This window comes from Amblyraja radiata, unplaced genomic scaffold (assembly GCF_010909765.2).
Source record: "Amblyraja radiata isolate CabotCenter1 unplaced genomic scaffold, sAmbRad1.1.pri scaffold_369_ctg1, whole genome shotgun sequence".
NCBI classification, from domain to species: domain Eukaryota; kingdom Metazoa; phylum Chordata; class Chondrichthyes; order Rajiformes; family Rajidae; genus Amblyraja; species Amblyraja radiata.
The window spans coordinates 100,776-128,601 of NW_022630511.1; the positions used below are offsets into that span (position 1 = coordinate 100,776).

The following is a 27,826-nucleotide window of genomic DNA, read 5'->3' on the forward strand; positions in this document are numbered from 1 at the left end:
TGTATGGAACGAGCTGCCAGATGAGGTAGTTGGGGCTGGGACAATCCTAACGTTTAAGTAACAGTTAGACAGGCCCAGCGCCGACAAACGCTCATCGTACGTTAACGCACTCATTCCTGGGATCGTTCATGTAAACCTCCTCTGGACCCTCTCCCAGCTAGATTGGACAGGTTGGGAGGGTTATGGACCAAATATGGGCAAATGGGACTTAGATGGTGCATGTTGGTTGACATAGATGAGATGGGCTCAAGGGCCCATTTAGTCTATAAACCAAAAAGCATAGGAACAGAATTAGGCCATTCAGCCCATCGAATGGCCAGGGACAGCGCAGCGGTGGCACAGCGGGTAGAGTTGCTGCTTCACAGCGCCGGAGACCCTGAATCAATCTGACGACGGGTGCTGTCTGTATGGCGTTTGTACGTTCTCTCCGTGACCCGCGTGGGTTTTCTCCGGGTGCTCCGGCTTCCTCCCACACTCCAAAGATGAGCGGGTTTGTGGGTTAATTGGCTTGGGTGAAAATTGTAGATTGTCCCTGGTGTGCGCGTGTTTGATACAGCTCGCGTGCGGGGTGATTGCCGGTTGGCGTGGACTCTGTGGGCCGAAGGGCCTACCTCCGTGCTGTATCCCTGAACTAAAAACAAAAGACAATTAAACTCCACTGGCTCCTGTAGATTCCTACCGGATATTTTCAACGGCACATTCCTTAGACGTAATCTGAAAACAAACTTCCCTAACAAAATATCAACAGGAAACACAAGCTTTCCTTCCTTTCCGTTAAGTTTCCAGGATTCAGGTTCGTTAAGGCAAATATTTACATAATCTATTTGCTTCACATTGACAGCACACATTACAGTCATTACAGGATGGCCTGCTGAAGATTGGCAGGGCGCTGGTCAGGCTGCATTGTGAGCAGTTTTGGGCCCCATATCTAAGGAAGGATGTGCTGCCTCTGGAGAGGGTCCAGAGGAGGTTTACGAGAACGATCCCAGGAATGAGTGGGTTAACGTACGATGAGCGTTTGACGGCGCTGGACCTGTACTCCCTGGAGTTTAGAAGGATGGGTGGGGGACCTCATTGAAACTTACCGATTAGTGAAAGGCCTGGATAGAGAGGATGTGGAGAGGATGTTTCCACTAGTGGGAGAGTCTAGGACCAGAGGTCACAGCCTCAGAATTAAAGGACATTCCTTTAGAATGGAGATGAGGAGGAATTTCTTTGAGCAAAGAGGTCCTTCCGCAGTTGTACAGGGCCCAAGTGAGACCACACCTGGAGTATTGTGTGCAGTTTTGGTCTCCAAATTTGAGGAAGGACATTCTTGCTATTGAGGGAGTGCAGCGTAGGTTCCCAAGGTTAATTCCCAGGATGACGGGACTGTAATATGCTGAGAGAATGGAGCGGCTGGGCTTGTACACTCTGGAGTTTAGAAGGATGAGTGATTATCTTATTGATTCTTAATTAGTATGGGTGGCAGGGATTATGGGGAGAAGGCAGGAGAATGGGGTTGAGAGGGGGAGATAGATCAGCCATGATTGAATGGTGGAGTAGACTTGATGGACCGAATGGCCTGATTCTGCTCCTATGACATATGAATATGAAAATATCGTGCTATCCAGTCAGCGGAAGGACTATACATGATTACAATCAAGCCGTCCACAGTGTACAGATACTGTAGAAAGGGTAGAACGTTGGAGTCCAAGGGAGGAATAGTTATTTGAGAAGTAAATGAGTTCTTGCGATTTTAAAATTGCTTTTGGTGATACAGTAAGTAAGTAAGTAAGTTTATTGGCCAAGTATTCACATACAAGGAATTTGCCTTGGTGCTCCGCCCACAAGTAACAACATGACATACAGTGACAGTTACGAATGACTCAGAAAACACTAAACATTAATAATAATAAAACACTAATGATAAAACACCATTGATCAAGGGAACAGGCATCAGGGTTTCTGAGAATTACATCAAAATGAAATTGCTAAGAATGTGAAATAAATTGAAAACATTTCCATTTATTCATGAATGGGCCTAGTCCCGCACCTATTGTCTATTGTCTATGGAAACCGGAGCACAAGAGCCAACCTTTTGTACACTACATTAAAGACATTTGGACAGGTGCATGGATAGGACAGGTTTGGATGGATATGGGCCAAACGCAGGCTGGTGGGACTGGTGTAGCTGGGACATGTTGGTCAGTGTGGGCAAGTTGGGCCGAAGGGCCTGTTTACTCACTATATGCCTCTGTGACTCTATGCCTCTATGGCAGATGGGACTAGTGTAGCTGGGACATGTTGGTCGGTGTGGGCAAGTTGGGCCGAAGGGCCTGTTTACACACTATATCCCTCTATGCCTCTATGGCGGGTGGGACTAGTGTAGCTGGGACATGTTGGTCGGCGTGGGCAAGTAGGGAGCACCTCTGTGTGACTATGACTCATCCTCTGCACCCTTTCATTCCAAAGCCTGTAATGGGGCGATCAGAACATCCACGTAATACGTCCACGTGCAGGAGGGAACTGCAGATGCTGGTTTACACCGAAGATAGGCACAAAAAGCTGGAGTAACTGAGCGGGGCAGGCAGCATCTCTGGAGGAGAAGGAATGGGTGACGTTTCAATTGACAATAGGTGCATGAGTAGGCCATTTGGCCCTTCGAGCCAGCACCGCCATTCAATGTGATCATGGCTGATCATCCCCAATCAGTACCCCGTTCCTGCCTTCCCCCCCATATCCCCTGACTCCGCTATCTTTAAGAGCCCTATCTAGCTCTCTCTTGAAAGTATCCAGAGAACCGGCCTCCACCGCCCTCTTCTGCCAGGGACAGCGCAGCGGTGGCACAGCGGGTAGAGTTGCTGCCTCACAGCGCCGGGACCCTGAATCAATCTGACGACGGGTGCTGTCTGTGTGGCGTTTGTACGTTCTCTCCGTGACCCGCGTGGGTTTTCTCCGGGTGCTCCGGCTTCCTCCCACACTCCAAAGGCGTGCAGGTTTGTGGGTTAATTGGCTTGGGTGAAAATTGTAGATTGTCCCTGGTGTGCGCGTGTATGATACAGCTCGCGTGTGGGGTGATCACCGGTTGGCGTGGACTCTGTGGGCCGAAGGGCCTACCTCCATGCTGTATCCCAGAACTAAAAACAAAAGACAGTTAAACTCCACTGGCTCCTGTAGATTCCTACCGGATATTTTCAACGGAACATTCCTTAGACGTAATCTAAAAACAAACTTTCCTAACAAAATGTCAACAGGAAACACAAGCTTCCCTTCCTTTCCGTTAAGTTTCCAGGTTTCAGGTTCGTTAAGGCAAATATTTACATAATCTATTTGCTTCACATTGACAGCACTCATTACAGTCATTACAGGATGGCCTGCTGAAGATTGGCAGGGCGCTGGTCAGGCTGCATTGTGAGCAGTTTTGGGCCCCATATCTAAGGAAGGATGTGCTGCCTCTGGAGAGGGTCCAGAGGAGGTTTACGAGAACGATCCCAGGAATGAGTGCGCTATCCAGTCAGCGGAAGGACTATACATGATTACAATCAAGCCGTCCACAGTGTACAGATACTGTAGAAAGGGTAGAACGTTGGAGTCCAAGGGAGGAATAGTTATTTGAGAAGTAAATGAGTTCTTGCGATTTTAAAGTTGCTTTTGGTGATACAGTAAGTAAGTAAGTAAGTTTATTGGCCAAGTATTCACATACAAGGAATTTGCCTTGGTGCTCCGCCCACAAGTAACAACATGACATACAGTGACAGTTACGAATGACTCAGAAAACACTAAACATTAATTATAATAAAACACTAATGATAAAACCCCATTGATCAAGGGAACAGGCATCAGGGTTTCTGAAAATTACTTCAAAATGAAATTGCTAAGAATGTGAAATAAATTGAAAACATTTCCATTTATTCATGAATGGGCCTAGTCCCGCACCTATTGTCTATTGTCTATGGAAACCGGAGCACAAGAGCCAACCTTTTGTACACTACATTAAAGACATTTGGACAGGTGCATGGATAGGACAGGTTTGGATGGATATGGGCCAAACGCAGGCTGGTGGGACTAGTGTAGCTGGGACATGTTGGTCAGTGTGGGAAAGTTGGGCCGAAAGGCCTGTTTACTCACTATATGCCTCTGTGACTATGCCTCTATGGCAGATGGGACTAGTGTAGATGGGGCATGTTGGTTGGTGTGGGCAAGTTGGGCCGAAGGGCCTGTTTACACACTATGTGACTCTATGCCTCTATGGCGGGTGGGACTAGTGTAGCTGGGACATGTTGGTCGGCGTGGGCAAATTGGGTGCACCGCTGTGCGACTATGACTCACATCCTCTGCACCTTTTCGTTCCAAAGCCTCCCCACCCTTCCTGTAATGGGGTGACCAGAACTGCACGCGATATATCCACGTGCAGGAAGGAACTGCAGATGCTGGTTTACACCGAAGATAGGCACAAAAAGCTGGAGTAACTCAGTGGGCCCTATCTAGCTCTTTCTTGAACGTATCCAGAGAACCGGCCTCCACCGCGCTCTGAGGCAGAGAATTCCACAGACTCACAACTCTCTGGGTGAAAAAGTTGGCGAGACCCTTCTTCGGATGCTGCCTGTCCCGCTGAGTTACTCCAGCGGTCTGAAGAAGGGTCTCGACCCGAAACGTCACCTATTCCTTCGCTCCGTAGATGCTGCCTGTCCCGCTGTGTGTCTATCTTGGCAACACTTGCATCCGGTCTCTCCTCACCCTAACCCCCGGCAATCCAGTGCCAATAATGGAAATTTGTCCAAACCTCTCCTTGAAGTTTACACCACTTAATCCAGGCAAGTTCATCTGGTTTGGTTGTGGAACGTGAAGCAGCTCGAGTTGCAGGTGACATTCGAAGGTCCACTCCCTAATCTATTCATGATGATGAAGACAATTCCCGAGCATGATTAATCAAAATGGATCAGATTTATAAAATGTTGTCACTCATGTTGTCACTTGCGGGCAAATTCCTTGTATGTGAATACTTGGCCAATAAACTTATTCATTCATTCATTCATTCATAAAAAAAAGAGTTCCTGTAACATAGAAACATAGAAAATAGGTGCAGGAGGAGGCCATTCGGACCTTCGAGCCAGCACCGCCATTCAATATGCTATTTGTCACATCAGTCTAAAGAAGGGTCTCGACCCAAAACGTTGAGGGAGTGCAGCGTAGGTTCACCAGGTTAATTCCCGGGATGGCGGGACTCTCATATGCTGAGAGAATGGACCGGCTGGGCTTGTACACTCTGGAGTTTAGAAGGATGAGAGGGTATCTTATTGAAACATATAAGATTATTAAGGGTTTGGACACGATAGAGGCAGGAAACATGTTCCCGATGTTGGGGGGAGTCCAGAACCAGGAGCCACACAGTTTACGAATAAGGGGTAAGCCATTTAGAACGGAGATGAGTAAACACTTTTTCACACAGAGAGTTGTGAGTCTGTGAAATTCTCTGCCTCAGAGGGCGGTGGAGGCCGGTTCTCTGGATACTTTCAAGAGAGATCTAGATAGGGCTCTTAAAGATAGCAGTCAAGGGATATGGGGAGAAGGCAGGAACGGGGTACTGATTGTGGATGATCAGCCATGATCACATTGAATGGCGGTGCTGGCTGGAGGGGCCGAATGGCCGACTCCTGCACCTACTTTCTATTGTCGCCAATTTCTTCTCTCCATAGATGCTGCCTCACTCGCTGAATTACTCCAGCATTTTGTGTCCACCATGTGGATGAGAATGTACATTGTGTGATTAACAGGTTTGCAGATGACAAAGATGAGCTATGTGGAGTGGTTGAGTAGGCTGGGTCTCTATTCCATGGAGCGCAGGAGGATGAGGGGTGATCTTATAGAGGCGTATAAAATCATGAGAGGAATAGATCGGGTAGACGCACAGAGTCTCTTTCCCAGAGTAGGGGAATCGAGAACCAGAGGACATGGGTTCAAGGTGAAGGGAAAAGCTCTAATAAGAATCTTGAGGAGTAACTCTTCCACACAGTGTATGGAACGAGTGGGTGTATGGAACGAGCTGCCGGAGGCAGTAGTGGAGGCCGGGACTGTACATTGTAGGCCCCCCTCGGTCATGACTGACCATGGGTGATGCATCCCAGTTGGCAGGTGATGTGCGGTCGGATGCAAGCCTGGGCGATGTCATATGGAGGACAGGCTGTTGCCCATGCAGCACGTCCCCCCTCTCCACGTCGCTGATCGATCCAAAGGAACAGCAGGGACGTTACAGTTTGTCAGCAGTGCCGTCGCAGGAGCTGCCAGAACGAAGTTGTAGACAACAACAAACTGCCTAATGGGCCTGTCCCACTTACACCACTTTTTCGGCGACTGCCGGCACCCGTCATAGGTCGTTGCAGGTGGCAGAAAATTTTCAACATGTTGAAAATCTAGCGGCGACCAGAACAAGGTACGACTCTTTGGGCGACTACTCACAACTATACAGGCGACATCTCTGCCACAGAAGGCAGTGGAGGCCAATTCACTGGATGTTTTCAAGGGAGAGTTAGATAGAGCTCTTATGGCTAATGCAATCAAGAGATATGGGGAGAAGGCAGGAACGGGGTACTGATTGTGGATGATCAGCCATGATCATATTGAATGGCGGTGCTGGCACGAAGGGCTAAATGGCCTACTCCTGCACCTATTGTCTATGTTTCTATGAACTGTGTCGGGATGGCCAGCTCTAATGCAGCCCCCACCTCTACTGGCATGCTTAATCCTTTTAGAGAGTTTCAGCTGCAAATGAAATTAGAGGTAATAGTATCTGAGACAATAAATGTGAGATGCATGGACTCTAGAGTCTGCACTGCACGGAATTGTGTAAAACCTCAGCTGACCCTGGTCATAAATCAACTTGGTAGCACTTTTATTGAATTATTGTCTGCAAATGCTCGCTCGTTTTTGAAATTAAGACGTGTTTCAAAATTAGTTTAGCGCAGAGACGCAGCAGGGAAACAGGCCCTTCGGCCCACCGAGTCCATGCCGACCTGTTCACATCAGGTCTGTAATTCTCTACAGACTAGAGGGATGGTTTACAGAGGGTCAAGGAAAGAGCGTTCACGTGGCGGCCCTGTTTCCACCAATCTTTCCACCATCACGCACAAGAAGCGACAAGACAGGCACCATTGTTGTGGTGCTGGCTCGAGGGGCCGAATGGCCTATTCCTGCACCTATTGTTTATTGTCTATGCCGGGACCTGTGTTCAGCTCTGGCTTGTGTGTGGACTCGATAACAAGATGGATTACAGTATGTGATCATGAGTGGTCACAGCCTTATCCAAAGAGTAAACTAGTCTAAGAGGATAGAGGGGACAGGGGGAGAGGGGAGAGGGGGAGAGAGGGGAGAGGGGGAGGGGAGAGGGGAGAGGGGGAGAGGGGGAGAGGGGAGAGGGGAGAGGGGGAGAGGGGGAGAGGGGGAGAGGGGGAGAGGGGGAGAGGAGGAGGGAGAGGGGGAGGGGGAGAGGGGCGAGAGGGGCGAGGGGGAGAGGGGGAGAGCGGGGAGAGGGGAGCTGAGGGGAGAGGTGAGAGGGGGGAGGGGGAGAGGAGAGGCCGGAGAGGGGTCGAGGGGCCGAGAGGGGGAGAGGGGAGAGGGGTAGAGGGGGCGAGGGGAGAGAGGGGGGAGGGGGAGGGGTGAGGGAAAGGGGGAGAGGTGGAGAGGGTGAGAGGGGTGAGGGGGAGAGGGTGAGAGGGGTGAGGGGGAGAGGGGTGAGGGGAGAGGCGGGAGGGGTGAGGGGGGAGGGGGAGAAGTGGTGAGGGGGAGAGGGGGAGAGGGGACAGGGGACAGGGGAAAGGGGGAGAGGTGGAGAGGTGGAGAGGGGACAGGGGGTGAGGGGGAGAGGGGGGCGGGGGAGAGGGGAGAGGGGGAGTGGGGAAGAGGGGGAGAGGGGGAGAGGTGGTGAGGGGGGAGTGGAGAGGGGACTGGGGATAGAGAGTGGGGAGGAGGAGGGGGATGGGGGGGAGAGATAAAACGGGCCCTTCGGCCCACTGAGTTTATGCCGACCATCGCTCACCCGTTCACACTAGTTCTATGTTATCCCACTTTCCCATCCACTCCCTGCAATCCTGTACGTCTTTGGAGTGTGGGTGGAAACAGGAGCACCCGGAGAAAATCCACGCAGGTCACGGGGAGAACATACAAACCAGACACACACACGTATACACATGCACACATATGCACCAGACACATTCACACACGCACACACACGTACAACCACACATGCGCGCATGCAAGCATGTACGCACACACACACACACACACACACGCACACGCACACACACACTCACACACATGTACAACCACACATGCACGCACGCAAGCACGTTCGCATGCACGCACCCACGCACACACACACGCACTCACACGTACAACCACACACACACGCAGGCACGCACGCAAAAATGTACGCACGCACACACGCACATATGCACATACACATGTACAACCTCTTAAACATACATGCATACATGCACACACACACACACACACACACACACACACACACACACACACACACAACACATCACACACACACACACACACACACACACACACACACACCACACATCACACATACACACACACACACACACACACACAAACAAACACACACACACACACACACACACACACACACACACAACACAACACACACACACACACACACACACACACATCACACATCACACATCACACATACACACACACACACACACACACACACACACACACACACACACACACACACACACACACACACACACACACACACACACACACACACACACACACACACACACACACACACAATTCTGCTCTCACTCCCCCTCCCTTCCCCACTCTCAGTCAGGCACATTCTAAGCCTCCCCCTGCACTGGGCCTTGATCACATCTTTCCCGTAAATGTGGCGTGTGGGACAGCCGGGATCTCCTGACAACATGGCCGGCTTGAGTGGCGAGTCTGTGCGGCTGTAAGCGTTGTAGACACTCCGCCCCCCCACCCCCCCCCCGCCTCCCCCCCGGGACCTGCAGATTACACGTGTATCTGAGGAAGCTTTAACCCAGTCTCTGCTAGAAGGCAGACACAAAATGCCGGAGTTACTCAGCCCTCCAGGCAGCGTCTCTGGAGAGAAGGAATGGGTGACGTTTCGGGTCGAGACCCTTCTTCAGATGCCAGGATTAGAGGGCATTGTCCATTAGGGAGGAGGCTGGAGAGACTTTGATTGTTTTCTCTGGAACAACATTAGGTTGTGTCTGAAGAAGGGTCTCAACACGAAACAATAGACAATAGACAATAGGTGCAGGAGGAGGACATTCGGCCCTTCGAGCCAGCACCGCCATTCAATGTGATCATGGCTGATCATCCCCAATCAGTACCCCGTTCCTGCCTTCTCCCCATATCCCCTGACTCCGCTATCTTTAAGAGCCCTATCTAGCTCTCTCTTGAAAGCATTCAGAGAACCTGCCTCCACCGCTCTCTGAGGCAGAGAATTCCACAGACTCACCACTCTGTGAGAAAAAGTGTTTCCTCGTCTCCGTTCCAAATGGCTTACTCCTTATTCTTAAACTGTGGCCCCTGGTTCTGGACTCCCCCAACATCGGGAACATGTTTCCTTCCTCTAGCGTGTCTAAACCCTTAACAATCTTATATGTTTCAATGAGATCCCCTCTTATCCTTCTAAACTCCAGCGTGTACAAGCCCAGCCGCTCCATTCTCTCAGCATATGACAGTCCCGCCATCTCGGGAATTAATCTTGTAAACCTATGCTGCACTCCCTCAATAGCAAGAATGTCCTTTCTCAATTAGGGGACCAAAACTGCACACAATACTCCAGGTGTGGTCTCACTAGGGCTCTGTACAACTGCAGAAGGTCCGCTTTGCTCCTATATTCGTTTCCTCTTGTTCTAAAAATGTCACCCATTCCTTCTACCCAGAGACGCTGCCTGATCTTCAGACTGATGTCAGGGGAGAGGGAGAGAGGAAGCGGACTTTTTCAATGTAGGTGCGCACCTTGAGGAGATTTCGCTGCGGAGCGGACGAAATGTGCAGGAAAGAACTGCAGATGCTGCTTTACACCGAAGATGGACTCAAAGCGCTGGAGTAACTCAGCGGGGCGGGCAGCATCTCAGGAGAGAAAGAATGGGTGACGTTTCTGATCGAGACTGATGCCAGGCGCGAGGGAGGTACATAGATCAGAGAGAGGAGGAGAACTTCATCAGCAGGTGACCAGGGAGCGGGCAGAGGGGCAAAGGGCAGGCGGGAGGTATCAGTGCCGCTGTGTGAAGGGTGAATGACCACAACAGCTCCTGCACACATCCCAATGATCTGGAGGTGGCCACAGAGTTTCATTTTAGTTTACTGATACATCATGAAAATAGGACTTTGCCATCTACCAATGACATGCTGGTAGACATGCTGAAGAAGGGTCTCGACCCGAAGCCTATTCCTTCGCTCCATAGATGCTGCCTCACCCGCTGTGTTTCTCCAGCATTTTTATCTACCTTCGATTTTTCCAACAGTCCCGCCATCCCGGGAATTTACTTTGTATAGCCACGCTGCACTCCCATGCGCACACGCACACACACACGCACACACGCACGCACACACACACACACACCAACACCTCCCTCAAGACACGTGATAATAAACTAAACTACATTTACTAATAAACTAAACTAAGATAACAAATCTGGGATCCACAAAAGACCAGAACAGTGGTTCAGCAGATAGCGCTGCCGCCGCACAGCGCCAGAGGCCTCGGTTTGATCCTGACCTCGGTTGTTGTCTGTGTGGAGAGGTCAGGATCAAACCAAGGCCTTTGGTGCTGTGAGGCAAAGGCTTGGGTTTGAACAACAAAAATAGTGTTTCAGTGTACCTCGTTGCATGTGACAATAAACTAAACTAACTAAATTTCTGTAAACTTATTGTTCTTATTTTTCATTCCATCAACGCCAGGCTGGTTGTAAAATACTTGGGAAATCCTGACAAATCCTTCTGAACGTTGAGACGTGGAGCCTGAAGCTGGTGCCATGACCCCTTTGAAGCCGGTGGTTGAAGTGGTGAACCTGGGGAGGATTTCTTACGGGAACGCACTGCAAGCTCAGCGGAGGTACATCCGGCGCCACATCGACTCCCTGTCGCAGCCGCCGGCCGCTGAACCGGCAGTGAACGCGCTGCTCCTGTGTGAGCATCCTCCTGTCTACACTGTCGGCATAAGGACGGCGCAGTACCCGGTGGAGGAGGAGGAGAGGCTAAACGGGCTGGGGGCCGAGTTCCACCGGGCGGACCGAGGAGGGCTGATCACCTTCCACGGCCCCGGGCAGCTGGTGTGCTACCCCATCCTCAACCTGGCCCACTTCAGGAAGAGCGTGCGCTGGTACAATACAATACAATATACAATACAATACAATTTATTTGTCACTTGAACCTCATAGAGGCTCAAATGAAATGTTGTTTCTGCAGTCATACACACAAGAAAAAAAGACCCAAGACACAACACAATTTACACAGGCATCCATCACAGCGCATCTCCTCCTCGCTGTGATAGGAAGCAAAACAACTTATCTCTCCCCTGCACTCCCCATTCCCCTCCCGATGTCAGAGTCAAAGCCCCCGGCGGGCGATGGCAATTGTCCCGCGGCCATTAACGCCGCGCCGGGCGATGCAAGGCCGCGCTCCGGGTCTTGTTGTTGGAGCGCTAGCAAAGTCCCGCAGCCGTTGAAGCCGCGCCGGGCGATGTCAGGCCCCGCTCCAGGTCATCCTCGACCCCGCGACTCGGGCGGGTGAAGTCGCCGTTGCGGAAGCCCCGAAAAGCGGTCTCCCAGCAGGGACCCGCGGGCTCTCGATATTACTGTCCACCGGACCTGCGGTTGGAGCCTCCGAATCTCCGGGGATCGGGTCTCAGCGGCGCGCCACCACAGCTCCACCCGCTCTGGACTCGGCCAGCTCCATGATGGTGAGTAGGTCCGCAGCTCCGCGACTGGAGCCCCAGGTCGTTCCTGCTGTAGGCCGCTCCACGTTGCTCAGCCCCAATGACAACGGAGACCCGACAGGGAAAAGGTCGGGTTCTCCGTGTAGGGGAAAGATTTTAAGCATTTCCCCCCCACCCCCCCGCCCCCCCCCACACACACACACACACACACACACACACACACACACACACACACACACACACACACACACACACACACACACACACACACACACACACACATACCCCATCAAAAAAAAAAAAAAACTACATTAAAACGGGACAAAAAATAACAAAAAGACAGACGGACTGCAGAGGACGCTGCGACGTGAGTCGTGCCGCCCACATTTAAACTTTAGAAATTGTTGGTACGTGGCGGAGCTGGAGACCACCACCGTCCGGCTCTGCCGCAAGTTCGGGATTCAAGCAGACACCTCGCCAGACACCGGCGTCTGGCTGGCAAGCAACAAAATCTGTGCCATCGGTGAGTGCCACTTCAGTTCAGTCTCGTTTAGTTTATTATCACGTGTACCAAGGTACAGTAAAAAAACTTTAAGATAGACACAAAATGCTGGAGTAACTCAGCGGGACACGCTAGAGGCAGGAAACGGGTCCAGAACCAGGGGCCACAGTTTAAGAATAAGGGGTAAGCCATTTGGAACAGAGATGAGGAAACACTTTTTCACACAGAGAGTTGTGAGTCTGTGGCATTCTCTGCCTCAGAGGGAGGTGGAGGCCGGTTCTCTGGATACTTTCAAGAGAGAGCGCGATAGGGCTCTTAAAGATAGCGGAGTCAGGGGATATGGGGAGAAGGCAGGAACGGGGTACTGATTGAGGATGATCAGCCATGATCACATTGAATGGCGGTGCTGGCTTGAAGGGCCGTTTGGCCTACTCTTGCACCCAATGTCTATTGTCTAGTGTTGAGACCCTTCTTCAGACTTTATCGTTATATGTCCTGAAATGGAACAATTAAATTCTTATGCCCCTGTCCCACTTCGGAAACCTGAACGGAAACCTCTGGTGACCTTGCACCCCACCCAAGGTTTCCGTGAGATTCCCGGAGGTTCCCGGAGGTTTTGGTCACTCTCCCTAATGGTCGAAAGTGGTTTCCGCGTAGTCGAGGCTTCTTCTACGTTCCTGCGATTATTTCAACAAAATCAAAACCGGCCTTGACTAAAAATAGGTTGCCGTTTGGTCGAAGCCCGTGGAGTGGGGTTGCTATTTATTTACAGGCAATCTCCTTCTCTGACCGGCCATTTTGATTGGCTCATTGGAGTTTTCAGTAAAGATGGACCTTTGGTTTTCATGACCTAGAAGATCCACAGGAAGGTAAAATGCCCGCTAACTTTATTAAACTTCTTAAAACTGTCTCCACTCCTTCTCCCCCCCTTCTCTCCCCCTTCTCCCCCCTTCTTCCCCCTTCTTCCCCCTTCTCCCCCCTTCTCCCCCATTTCCCCCCCTTTTCCCCCCCTTCTCTCTCCCCCTAAAGGACTTAGCGTGCTCTGTGGCAGCCATTTACTTTCCTCTTCATTGCACAGACAGCACTCCTCTGCTGTCCCTGGCCCCCAACTTCGCGACGTGCTTGTGTGTGTGTGTGTGCGGTCAGTAGCAATGATCCTGTAAGATCTTTGGTCAGTAGATGCAGCTCACGCTTCAGTCGAGGCTTCCCAGGCGAGTGACCAAAACCTCTGGTGACTCATGGAAACCTTGGGTGGGGCGCAAGGTCACCAGAGGTTTCCGTTCAGGTTTCCTAAGTGGGACAGGGGCAGTGCGACATATATGTAATTATAGCACTCTGCAAAATCTATAATAAACAACAGCTTATCCATAAAAAAGTTCAGTATATAAAATAAACGGACAAATAACCAAACAATAATAATGCAGTCATCTATAATGTCGAAAAGTCGCTGTAGTTCGGAGCTTATTTGGAGGTCGTTTAATAGCCTAATTGTTGTAGGGAAGAAGCTGTCCCTGAAGTTAAACACAAAATGCTGGAGTAACTCAGCGACATACAGTAGCAACATCTCTGGAGAGAAGGAATGGGTGACGTTTCTAATGTTTCTAACTTCACCCATTCCTTCTCCCCAGAGATGCTGCCTGTCCCACTGAGTTATTTCAGCATTTTGTGTCTATTTTCCATTTAAACCAGCATCTGCAGTTCTTTCCTACACATTTAAGCTGATCCGCAACCTGGATGTTACAGTGTTCAGGCTCTTATACCTTCAGTGAACATTGTTCCAGCTGTTTTAATTGCTACATTGCCCACTCCACTGCCATTCCACCCCTTATTGTGTCTGTCTGTCTGTGTCTCTACAGGAATCCACTGCGGCAGATACATCACCTCTCACGGGTTAGCGCTGAACTGCAACACTGATCTGCACTGGTTCTCTCACATCACACCCTGTGGCCTCAAGGGCAAAGGGGTGACGTCCCTGACTCAAGTACTCGGCAGAGAAGTGACCGTCTCCGAGGCTGTGGAACTCTTCCTTGAAACATTTGCCGCACAGTTTAACTGTACGCTGAGGTGTTAGGAACTCTCCATCCCCACAGATCACCCAGCCAACTGAAGAGGTTTTCAGATGTCGGATGTTTGCAAGGCAATTATGTGAGCAATTTTGAGCCCCATATCTGAGGAAGGATGTGATGGCGCTGGAGAGGGTCCAGAGGAGGTTGACAAGAATGGTCCCAGGAATGAGCAGGTTAACATATGATGTGCGTTTGACGGCGCTGTAGTTTATTAAGGGTTTGGACACGATAGAAACATGTTCCCGATGTTGGGGGAGTCCAGAATCAGGGGCCACCATTTAAGAATAAGGGGTAAGCCATTTAGAACCGAGATGAGGAAAAACTTTTTCTCACAGAGAGTTGAGAGTCTGTGGAATTCTCTGCCTCAGAGTGCGGTGGAGGCCGGTTCTCTGGATACTTTCAAGAGAGAGCTAGATAGGGCTCTTAAAAATATTGGATTCATGGGATATGGGGAAAAGGCAGGAATGAGGTACTGATTGGGGATGATCAGCCATGATCACATTAAATGGCGGTGCTGGCTCAAACGGCCAAATGGCCTACTCCTGCACCTATTGTCTATATAGAAGAATAGGGGGGGGGGGGGGGGGCTACGCCGTGTTGCAGAGACAAAGTGACAATACCATAAGGAGAGAGAGAAGGGGGCTCAGCAACTACCAACCATCGCCAGTCTCCACAACCCACGTTGCACCAAAGTGTGTGGATCGCGAATCAGCCTCTACAGACATCTGCAGACCCACAAGTGGACGACCCTATGGAGAGAACAGTCATACTCATTTCGAGTGACCGACGATGATCACACAAGAGAGACAATTTAAACTGTTATGCCAAGCCAATGAATGTATATAATGTAAATAAATGAGCTGGACGTCAATGTTGATTGGTTAAGTTTAGTTTTGAGATACAGTGCGGAGACAGGCCCTCCCGACCACCGAATCCGCACCGAGGAAGATACGGCAGAGGCTGGTTTACACTGAAGATAGACACAAAAGCTGGAGTAACTCAGCATGTCTGGAGAAAAGGGATAGGTGACGTTTTGGGTCTAGACCCTTCTTTAGACTGAGAGTCAGGGAAAAGGGAAACAAGAGGTATGGGAAGGTACAGAACAAATCAGAGGCGGAAACGATGGGACCAGGAAAGGTGGAGCCCACAATGGTCTAATGCTGGTTATGGATGAGATACGAACAGGGAAACTAGCAGAACAACAAAATGGGGGAGGAACAGAGAAAGGGAAAGCAAGGGTTACTTGAGGTTATTGAAGTCAATGTTCATACTGCTGGGTAAGCTGCCCAAGCAAAATATGAGGTGCTGTTCTTCCAATTCGGTTGTTTGTAATTATAAAACACCAGTATGTATCTAGTTATCCAGTTGGTAGCTCAGTCTAGCTAGCTACCTAGCTGTCCAGTATGTAGATCACTCTAGCTAGCTACCTAGCTATCCAGTATGTAGCTCAGACTTGCTATCTACCTAGCTATCCAGTATGTAGCCATCTAGCCATCTACCTAGTTATACAGTATGCAACTATCTAGCTGGCTCAATTGTGATCATGTTTTGTCTTTCTGCTAATTGGTTAGCACGCCACTAAAGCTTTTCACTGTACCTCGTTACCCGTGAGAACAAATTAATGAGGGGTAAAGAATTATATGAGATGTGGATTGGTGCCCTCCCCTAATTCACCATTTAAAGGTGCCCTCCCCTAATTCACCATTTAAAGGTGCCCTCCCCTAATTCACCATTTAAAGGTGCCCTCCCCTAATTCACCATTTAAAGGTGCCCTCCCCTAATTCACCATTTAAAGGTGCCCTCCCCTAAATCCTCCTCCCATTTACATACCTTCCCTATAATCCACATTTACAGGTGCCATAAATCCCCCCTATTTCTAGCCATCTAGCTAGCCAGTATGTAGCTCACTCCATGAAGCGACTCGACCGCCCGCAAGCTCCGAGCCCCAACTCTGGCCTGCGCCGTCTGCCCGAGTCCCGCAACGCCATCTTCGCTACGAAGAGCGCCCCCAGTACTCACCAAGGTGCCGCCTTCGCCGACCTCCACGTCGATGTTGCCGCCGACCTTCACCTGCCTACCGATGATGCCCAGCCTCGCCGATTCAATGGTAACTCGGACTTTCTCCCCCTCGCCGATTCCTCCTACTATCGCCACCATAACGCGACCACCGAACCTCGCCGCCCCCCGGGACCGCCTAACCCCATCGCCACACCGGGCCCATCCGACATCGTCGCCGGACTGGGCCCGGTGAATATCACAACCGCACCCGGCCCACCTAACATTGCTGTCGCACTGGGCCCGCCGAATCGACTCCATTCAAGGACCCAAGCAGTCGTTCCGGGTGCGACAGAGGTTAACCTGCATCTCCTCTAATGTCATCTATTGCATCCGCGGCTCTACATCGGAGAGACCAAGCGGAGGCTTGGCGATCGTTTCGCCGAACACCTCCGCTCGGTCCGCAATAACCAACCTGACCTCCCGGTGGCTCAGCACTTCAACCCCCTCCCATTCCGTATCCGACCTCTCTGTCCTGGGTCTCCTCCATGGCCAGAGCGAGCAACACCGGAAATTGGAGGAACAGCACCTCATATTCCGCTTGGGGAGTCTGCATTCTGGGGGCATGAACACTGAATTTCCTTCGCTCCATAGATGCTGCTGCACCCGCTTAGTTTCTCCAGCATTTTTGTGTACCCAGTATGTAGCCTCAGTCTAGCTAGCTACCTAGTTATCCAGTATGTTGCTGTCCAGCTATCTATCTAGCTATCTATCTAGAAGAAGGTGCTGTAAGGCAGCAACTATATCGCAGCACCATTATGCTGCTGAAAAAGGTTGAGACTCTTTTCCAGACCTTTTCAGATCTGAAGGGCCCGGACCTGAAATGTGATGAGTCTAAAGAAGGATCCCAACCCAAAACGTGACTTTATCCACATTATCCAGGAATGTTGCCTGATCCGCTGAGTTACTCCAGCAATTTTTGTGTTTCTCCTAAGCAACATCTGCGCTAGGTGCACTGGAAACAATCTTGCAGGTAGTGGCTTTGTTTACCAACTCCATTCTATGGCCATGGTCGAATGTTGTACTTTGGAGGCTAGTTACATGGCACAGGGAACATCTGAAGCCCCCCAGGCACGATAATGGACATGGAGCTGATCACATCACAACACCAGCATCACATCTAATGTGTAGGAAGGAACTGCAAATGCTGGTTTACACCAAAGAAAGACACAAAATGTTGGAGTAACTCAGTGAGACAGGCAGCATCTCTGGAGAGAAGGAATGGGAGATTTTGGGTCAATACCTTCAGCTGAGAGTCAGAGGAGAGGGAAGCTGGAGATATGGGAGGATAAGGTGTGAACCTTTATTTTTAGTATTTATTTCAAGAGGGCTTGTATACAAAAACAGGAAATGTAATGCTGAGGCTCTTTCAGGCGCTGGCCTGGCTGCATTTGGAATATTGTGAGCAAATTTGGGCGCCATCTCAGAGGAAGGATGTGCTGGCTCTGGAGAGGGTCTAGAGGAGGTTTACAAGAATGATCCGAGGAATGAGTGGGTTAACCCATGATGAGCATTTGTTGGCACTGGGCCTGTACTTGCTGTAGTTTAGAAGAATGAGGGAGGACCTCATTGAAACATATAGAATAATGAAAGGCTTGGATAGAGTAGATGCGGAGAGGATGTTTCCACTAGTGGAAGAATCTTGGACGCTCTTAGCCTCAGAATTAAAGGATGCTTTTTTAGGAAGGAGACGAGGAGAAATTTCTTTAGTCAAAGGGTGGTGAATCTGTGGAATTTTTTGCCACAGTAGGCTTTGGAGGCCGTCAGTGGATATTTATAAGGCAGAGATAGAGAGATTCTTGATTAGTACGGGTGTTAGTGATTATGGGAAGAAGGCAGGAGAATGGGGTTAGGAAGGAGAGATAGATCAGCCATGATTGAATGGTGGAGTAGACTTGATGGGTCGAATGGCCTAATTCTGCTCCTATAATTTATGACATTCTGAAAACGACAGATCAATGTCGATGATGATCAAGGGAATGTGGAATGGTTCACTGTAGGCTGGGGGGAAGTTAACAACGAAGCATACAATCAGTGAAATTAATCAGCACAGTGACACTAGTCGGAAAACGGGGGTGGGAGAGAGATGGAGAGAGAGGGAAAGCAAGGGTTACGTGAAGTTAGATAGATCAAAACTCATACCGCTGTGGTTGGAGGAGGTGCAAGTGAACCTCTGCCTCACCTGAAAGGTCTGTAGGGTGTATGAAGTAGTGAAGATGACAAGGGGTATGGGGAGAAGGCAGGCACGGGTTATTGATTGGGGACGATCAGCCATGATCACAATGAATGGCGGTGCTGGCTCGAAGGGCCGAATGGCCTCCTGCATCTATTTTCTATGTTTCCATCCAGGTGTGTAGCTCAATCTAGCTAGCTACCAAGCTATCCAGTATGTAGACATCTTGCTGGCTACCTAGCTATCCAGTATGTAGCTCAGTCTAGCTAGCTATCCTGCTGTCCTGCATGCAGCTGTCTAGCTATCCAGTAAATAGCCATCCAGATAGCTACCCATCTATCCAGTATGTAGCTCAGTCGATCTAGCTATCCAGTACATAGCTCAGTGGCTTTTCATCTTGAATTTTCATTGGTTTTTGCATCCTGAATTTTCGTCTTTTCGTGTCTTGAATTTTCGTCGCTTTTCGTGTCCTGAATTTTCGTCGCTTTTCGCGTCCGGAATTTTCGTCGCATTTCACGTCCGGAAGTTTTGTGCCTTTTCACATCCTGAATTTTCGTCGCTTTTCACGTCTTGAATTGTCGTCGCTTTTAGCTTCCTGAATTTTTGACGCTTTTCGCGTCGTGAATTTTCGCTGCTTTTCGCGTCTTGAATTTTCGTCGCTTTTCGTCTCCTGAATTTTTGTCTCTTTTCACGTCCTGAATTTTCGTCGCTTTTCGCACCCTGAATGTTCGTCCTTTATGTGTCCTGATATTTAGTCGTTTCCACGTCCTGAAATTTAGTCGCTTATCGTGTCCTGAATTTTAGTCCCTTATCGTGTCCTGAATTTTAGTCGCTTTTCGCGTCTTGAATATTAGTTGCTTTTCTCGGCCTGAATTTTCGTCGCTATTGGCGCACTGAAATGTCATCGCTTTTCGCGTACTGAATTTCCATCGCTTTTTGCGTCCTGAATTTACATTGCTTTTTGAGTCCGGAATTTTTGTTGCTTATCGCGTTTTGAATTTTTATCGCCTTTCGCGTCCTGAATTTTTGTCATTTACGCATCCCGAAATTTTGTCGCTATACGCGTCCTGGACTTTCGGCACTTTTCGCGTCTTGGCTTGTCGTTGCACTTCGCATCCTGAATTTTCATCGCTTATCACGTCCTGAATTTTCTGTCCCTTTTCGCGTCCTCCATTTTCGCCTTTTCGCGTCTTGAATTTTTGTTCCTTTTCGCGTCCTGAAATGTCATCGCATTTCGCATCCTGAATTTTCGGTGCTTTTTGCATCCTGAATTTACGTCGCTTTACGTATCTTGAATTTACGTCGCTTTTCACGTCCTAAATTTTTGTTGTTTATCGCGTCCTGAATTTTTGTTGCTTTTCTCGTCCTGAATTTATGTTGGATTTTGCGTCCTGAATTTTCGTCCCTTTTCGCGTGCGTCCTGAATTTTCGTCCCTTTTCGCGTCCCGGATTCACGTCGCTTTTCGCGTCCTGACTTTTCGTCGCTTTTCGCGTCTTGAAATTTCATCGCCGTTCACGTCTTGAATTTTTATCATTTACGCATCCTGAAATATTGTAGCTTTTTGCGTCCTGAATTTTCGTCGCTTTTATCGTCCTCAATTTTTGTCCTTTTCGCGTCCTGAAATGTAGTCACTTTTCGCGTCTTGAATTGTCCTCGCTTTTAGTGTCCTGAATTTTCGCCACTTATTGCTTCCTGAATTTTCTGTCCCTTTTTGCATCAGAATTTTTGTCGCTTTTTGCGCCTTGAATTTTCATCGCTTTTCGTGTCCTGTAATTTCGTCCCTTTTCGCGCCCTGAATATGCGTCGCTTTTCGCGTCCTGAATTTTCGTCGCTTATCGCATCCTGAGATATAGTCGCTTTTCGCGTCCTGAATGTTCAACGTTTTTTGCGTCCTGAAATTTAGTCGCTTTTCGCGTGCTGAATTTTCGTCGCTTTTATCGTCCTCAATTTTGTCCCTTTTCGCGTCCTGAAATTTAGCCACTTTTCGCGTCTTGAATTGTCCTCGCTTTTAGCGTCCTGAATTCTCATCACATTGCTTCCTGAATTTTCTGTTCCTTTTTGCATCTGAATTTTCATTGCATTTCACGTCCTGAATTTTCGTCGCTTTCCGCATCATGAATTTACATCGCTTTTTGCGTCTTGAATTTTAATCGTCTGTCATGTCCTGAATTTTTGTCGCTTATTGCTTCCTGAATTTTCTGTCCTTTTTTGCATCAGAATTTTTGTCGCTTTTTGTGTCTAACATACCCCTAGTACACGTAGGGTGCAGAAAACCCATTGGAAGACACTTACCATCAGGGAACTGAAAAACCTGAATGTTCCCAGTATCAACCAAAACATGGCAGGGAATTGAAACGAAAGAAAGTTCTAAGTCCTAACAGCGGGATGGGATCGGCTGCACTATAAACAAAAAGACATGACACTAGATCACCAGGATGCACTGGCCTTATATGCAAACCTGGAACCTCCCAACCTCCAATATTAACATTTGGAGGCATCTTATCTTAACAGGTAAAGAACTTCACATAGAGGGAAACTTTGGGGCACATTAAGGAACGTCTTACAAACTACTTCCTGGGAAATGCGCTAACCCTCATAACAGACACCGGCACCTCAACGACCACGGAGGATGCCGAAATAGTAACAAACCTACAAATAGTACCATGGAGGAAGGTGGGTTTGGCTCCTTACGAGGTTGGTGGGAGACAACAGATCTATCTGGATGCATAGAATTATTACTACCGACACTTAAATTTCAGAAGTATAGGGGTATACCTTAGAATTATTCATTACATTATCCTCCAGTTCAGCATGTACCGAACTGAATGTTCATGCTTACAGGAAAAGAAACAAACTAAGCGCATTCAGAACTACAGTGCCCAAATAAAATAGGTGATGGAGGACATCCAACACGAATCACAGGAATTTGTGTCCTAATAACCCTTATCATAATATAGAGGTGGGTGCCACTTCATCTTAGATTTGACTAATTTGAATACTTCGTACTTTATATTCATTACTAGATGGGAACCTTTGTTGGAACTAAGGTATTGATCCCAGGGTACTACATGGCAAGCATCGTATTAATATATGCTTGCTATATAGTACTCATTGGAGGTGCCCACAGATGTATTTAACACAACAGATCATCTGCGGTTCACCGTTAACACAGTTCACAGGGCAGTGACTTTGCCGTAAGAAAGGGTATAGCCTTTATGGAGGCTTGCAGGGAACTAAACCATCCATCAGACTGGCAGTAGAATAATTGGCATGAGGGGCTGTGTGCCAGCCACATAATATCGGACCTTTACATAATCAAATTACTGAGCGCTAACACGCGTCACTCAAAAATTTATGGGGGGGTCATTCTGACAGACTAATGAAGCAACCAACAGAGGCCACCATGGTACAAAAATGGTGGAAACATACATTAGGCATTGTTCCAAACCAAACATTAACAGTTACCCGTCTATGGAACCACTTACTGATGGGCCTTGGATTGGGATGCTACTAATTCCATCTCCAGCTGTGGGGGAGATGGAATGCACAGGAGGCATCATTACTAACGTTGGGCATAAATACCTGGGGAAGTGACTGCATGCCATGGCTTTAAGTCATATTGTTCTGGATTATATCACCAGTATGTTAGACTACAAATTGACTACACCACCGGGGTAGCATATGTCAACCATATGGGTAGAAACGTATCGACATTATGTGACTGTCTGGCCAACACTATTTGGGAATAGCGTATCCAGATAGAGATTTGGATATCAGCTACCAACTTACCAGGGAAACTGAATTTAGTGGCGGACAACAGGTCACGCTAGTCTAGAAACAATGTATGGATGTTGGATAAAATATGTATTGCTGGAACAGCACGGTATGGAACACCAGATAACGACCTATTCACATCCATGCTCTTACCAGTTATCGAATTATGTTCTTGGGAGCCAGAACCTGGGGCAGTGGTTCAGATGCATCTTCGCTGCTTGGGGGATCATTTATGCATTCCCTCCTTCTGCCTCATCAGTCGGGTATTTAGGAAGAAACTATAGACCCCACGTCTCGTATTTTGATAATACCTGATTGGCCTACTCAACCATGGGTCCTGGTGATATCAACATGGTTTTAGAACCATACATCACCATCCATCATAGACATAACTTACTGGTTCTTCCCGCAACAAGGGGAGTTACCCATGTCACTATTATATATTAACCTATTTATTTTTAGAGTTGTAAGCACCTCTTCTACACCTGGGACTGACGGACCAAATGCGGAATTATTTCAGCGGGCCACAGACAGTCCACCTAAACATCAGTACTTGGTATCATCAAGAAATGGGAAGTACTGTCACAACAACAATCATCACCCACAGATCTATGAACATCCCGTCTGTTCTGGAATTCCTGGCAAGCCTCCATTACGATGAGAGGCTCAGTCATAGTGCCATCAACTGCGCCAGATGTGTTCTGTCAACATACCTGTCACAAGGAACAGAGCGGCATTCTGTTGGGACACACCCTGGTAACCAAACTCATGAGGGGCAGTTTAATATTAATCCCCAAGAACCAGGTACTCCCAAATATGGGATGTGAGCATTGTACTGACCATGTTAAGAAACTGGTCTCCAGCTACAGCTCTGTCCCTACAGAAACTGACTATGAAAACAGTCATGCTGATGGCCTTGGTCACGGCACAAAGGGTCCAGTCGCTACAGAAACTAAGGCTGGACAACATGACTATTTCATCTGGAAATTTAACTTTTCACATCAATAAATTAGTCAAACAGAACAGACAGGGGTCAGCAGGCCTAAAAACAGAATTCAGGGCCTACCCGACAGATGGTCGTCTCTGTATTGTAACACACTTACTATTATATATGGAGTATACTAAGATCATCAGAGGCAAAGAAATGTCACTTTTAATCAGCTACAAACAGCCACTCAAAAAAGTGACAGTCCAGACCATCTCTAGATGGCTAAAACAAGCCCTAATAAAGGCTGGAGTAGACACTAGCATTTTTAAATCTCACTCCACCAGGGCTGCAGCTACATCGGCAGCTATGAAGTTGGATGTTCCTATGGACCAAATCCTCAAGACAGCAGGATGGTCAACGGAGAAAACTTTCCAACGATTTTATAACAAACCAGTCATTGAACCTGGAACATTTGCAGAAACAATTTTAAGTTCTGTAATATAATTTTACCCCATAAATAGGGGCTATAATTTGGTGTTAATATATTTATCGTTGGGTTTTCAATATCGTATTGATGTCTAATGATGTTAACACTATTCTCCCCATAATCAAGGCAGATGTGATGCATGGACTCGTTTCCACGGCATGAAATCACAGAGCTTTAAAATCTTCACGTAGACACTCACGTGACTCCAAAGTAAAATAGTAAGATTAAACGAGAACTTACCAGTTTGAAGTTTGATCGTTATTTTATGAGGAGTAACGTTGAGGGATTACGTGCCCTCCGCTCCCACCCTTGATCATATACTCAACTGGTATCTCTTCTCTAATCTTACTATGTTTAGTCATTACAGTTATCTGTGATTTCACACCGCTGCTTTGAAGAATGACACGCATGCGTCCTGGCGGGGTTCTTCACGTAATCCCTCAACGTTACTCCTCATAAAATAACGATCAAACTTCAAACTGGTAAGTTCTCGTTTAATCTTACTATTAAAACTAATCATATTATGATCACTACCTCCAAGCAGTTCCTTTACCTCTAGTTCTCTTATCATATCTGGTTCATTGGACAACACTAAATCCAGAATTGCCTTTTCTCTGGCCGGCTCCATTACAAGCTGCTCTAAGAATCCATCTCGGAGGCATTCTACAAACTCTCTTTCTTGGGGTCCTGAACCAACCTGATTTCCCCAGTCTACCTGCATATTGAAATCCCCCATCACCACAGTGGCATTACCTTTGTTACATGCCAGTTTTAACTCCTGCTGCAACTTACACCCTACATCCAGGCTACTATTTGGGGGTCTGTAAATAACACCAATTAGTGTCTTCTTGCCTTTACAATTCCTCAACTCAATCCACAGTGACTCTACCTCGTCAGTCCCTATGTCTCCCCTCGCAAGGGACTGAATTCCATCCCTCACCAGCAGAGCTACCCCCCTCCTCTGCCCACCTGCCTGTCCTTTCTATAGGATGTATAACCCTGAATATTAAGTTCCCAGGCCCGATCCTCCTGCAGCCACGTCTCAGTAATCCCCACAATGTCATATCTACCAACCTCTACCTGAGCCTCAAGCTCATCTACTTTACTTCATATACTTCGCGCATTCATATACAATACTTTTAATTCCTCACGCATCTCACCTTTCACATCGATCCCTATTACACGTGGCCATACTCTCCTATCCCTTTGTGAGCTTCCTTTCCCGTTAATTCTGGGGTCATTAACCATCCCTTTACTCTCTTTCCATTTAACTCTGTCCTCGACTATCCCATTTGACACCCCCCCACCCCTCTTTTTTCAGATTCAAACTCGGAGATTTACGGCAATGGCCGCTCGTGGGTACTCGGGGCTCTCGTGGACATTTTTCAACATTTTGAAAAACCTTCACGAGTCTTCCCGAGCTTACCGCATTTCCCAAGTACCTGCCGTTAGCGTAACGAGCCGCTAAGAGACGTCTCGGAGCTCCGACGTACCCGCTACGTACATTCTACGTGCTTACCACGAGTTTGATTTTTTTTAAACTCGGGAGAACTCTTGAATTACCTCGTACAGTGGGACAGGCCCTTAAAACTCTCATCTTGACCACTGCGTCGTAATTACATTTGCGCAAAAACGATCCCCCATAGCGCTACGATTCTTTGCCGCCTTACTCACCGTTCTCCTCTGCTCTGAGCGTACTAAGTTTTGTTCCGATCGGTGAAATATTAGAAAGGTTATTGGTCGGCTATTCGCCAGGACGGCGACGCCCCTTCCGGCACCCGCTGTCAATCACCGGCCGCGAGAATAAAGCTGGAGGAGCGGAGCGAGCGAAGTGTGAGCGGGGGCCCACACCCCCCCCTCCCATATACACCCCCTCCCCTACACCTCCCCCACCCCCCTCCCACATACACCCCCCCCCTCCCACATACACCCCCCCTACACCTCCCCCACCCCCTCCCACATACACCGCCCCTACACATACACCCCCCCCCCACATACACCCCCCCCTCCCACATACACCCCCCCCTCCCACATACACCCCCTCCCACATACACCCCCCCTACACCTCCCCCAACCCCCTCCCACATACACCCCCCTACACCTCCACCACCCCCCCTCCCACATACACCCCCCCTACACCTCCCCCAACCCCCTCCCACATACACCCCCTCCCTACAACCCCCCCTCCCACATACACCCCCCCCTCCCACATACACCCCCTCCCACATACACCCCCCCCCTACACCTCCCCCACCCCCCTACAACCCCACCTCCCCCCTACAACCCCCCCTTCCCTACAGACCCCACCCTCCCCTCACCCACCTCACCTCCCCCACACTCTCCCCTACCACACGCACCCCTCCCCCCCTACTACACTCTCCCCAACCCCACCTTCCCCCCCCCCCCCCCCCGTCTATCCTGGGCCTCCTTCACTGTCAGAGTGAGGCCCAGTACAAATTGGAGGAGCAGCACCTCATATTTCGCTTGGGCAGTTTACACCCCAGCGGTATGAACATTGACTTCTAACTTCAGATAGCCCTTGCTTTCCCTCTCTCTCCATCCCATCCCCTTCCCAGCACTGACTAAATCCACACCTCCTGATTAAATATTACTGATTATATGCCTTGATGCCACAGGCGGCTGTGGAGGCCAAGTCAGTGGATATATTTAATGCAGAGATGGATAGATTCTGGATCAGTACGGGTGTCAGGGGTTATGGGGAGAAGGCAGGAGAATGGGGTTAGGAGGGAGAGATGGATCAGCCATGATTGAATGGCGGAGTAGACTTGATGGGCCGAATGGCCTATAATTCTGCTCTTATCATTTATGACCTTCCCCTCTGCCAATAATGAACCATTCTACATTTCATGGAACATCGTCCCCTTTGATATCTCATATTCACACCCTGCCCTTCCATATCTCTACACTCCCTCTCCCCAGACTATCAGTCTGAAGAAGGGTATCGACACAGAAACGTCGGCCATTCCTTCTCTCCAGAGATAGACAATAGACAATTGATGCAGGAGTAGGTCATTCGGCCCTTCGAGCCAGCACCGCCATTCAATGTGATCATGGCTGATCATCCACAATCAGTTCCTGCCTTCTCCCCATATCCCCTGACTCCGCTATTTTTAAGAGCCCTATCTAGCTCTCCCTTGAAAGCATCCAGAGAACCGTCGTCCACCGCCCTCTGAGGCAGAGAATTCCACAGACTCACCACTCTCTGTGTGAAAAAGTGTTTCCTCGTCTCCGTTCTAAATGGCTTACTCCTTATTCTTAAACTGTGGCCCCTGGTTCTGGACTCCCCCAACATCGGGAACATGTTTCCTGCCTCTAGCGTGTCCAAGTCCTTAACAATCTTATATGTTTCAATGAGATACCCTCTCATCCTTCTAAACTCCAAAGTGTACAAGCCCAGCTGCTCCATTCTCTCAGCATATGACAGTCCCGCCATCCCAGGAATTAACCTTGTAAACCTACGCTGCACTCCCTCAAGAGCAAGAATGTCCTTCCTCAAATTAGGGGACCAAAACTGCACACAATACTCCAGGTGTGGTCTCACTAGGGCTCTGTACAACTGCAGAAGGACCTCTTTGCTCCAATATTCGATTCCTCTTGTTATAAAGGCCAACATGCCATTGTCCAAGATGCCGCCTGTCCCGCTGAGTTATTCCAGCATTTTGTGTCTATCTTAGATGACGTTTCAGGTCTGAAGAAGGGTCTCGACCCGAAATGTCATCCATCCCTTCTCTCCATAGATGCTGCCTGTCCCGCTGAGTTACTCCAGCATTTTGTGTCTATCTTCCAAAAGGGCTCAACGTTCACTGCTCGTGACCACCACCTTGTGGACATTCTCATTCACTGCGTCTCTGTTCTTACCTTGATGTTGTAGGAAGGAACTGCAGATG

General features: G+C 48.8%; 1 protein-coding gene across 1 annotated transcript; it reads left to right on the forward strand.

Annotated features, from left to right (window-relative positions):
- The first annotated feature begins 10,937 nt into the window (after positions 1 to 10,937).
- LOC116969882 (putative lipoyltransferase 2, mitochondrial) lies at positions 10,938 to 14,662 on the forward strand. The gene is made up of 3 exons (XM_033016640.1): positions 10,938 to 11,377; positions 12,340 to 12,455; positions 14,291 to 14,662. Exons 1-3 carry the CDS (start codon positions 11,031 to 11,033, stop codon positions 14,503 to 14,505), a joined length of 678 nt encoding a protein of 225 aa, XP_032872531.1. The 5' UTR covers positions 10,938 to 11,030; the 3' UTR covers positions 14,506 to 14,662.
- Positions 14,663 to 27,826: the final 13,164 nt, after the last annotated feature.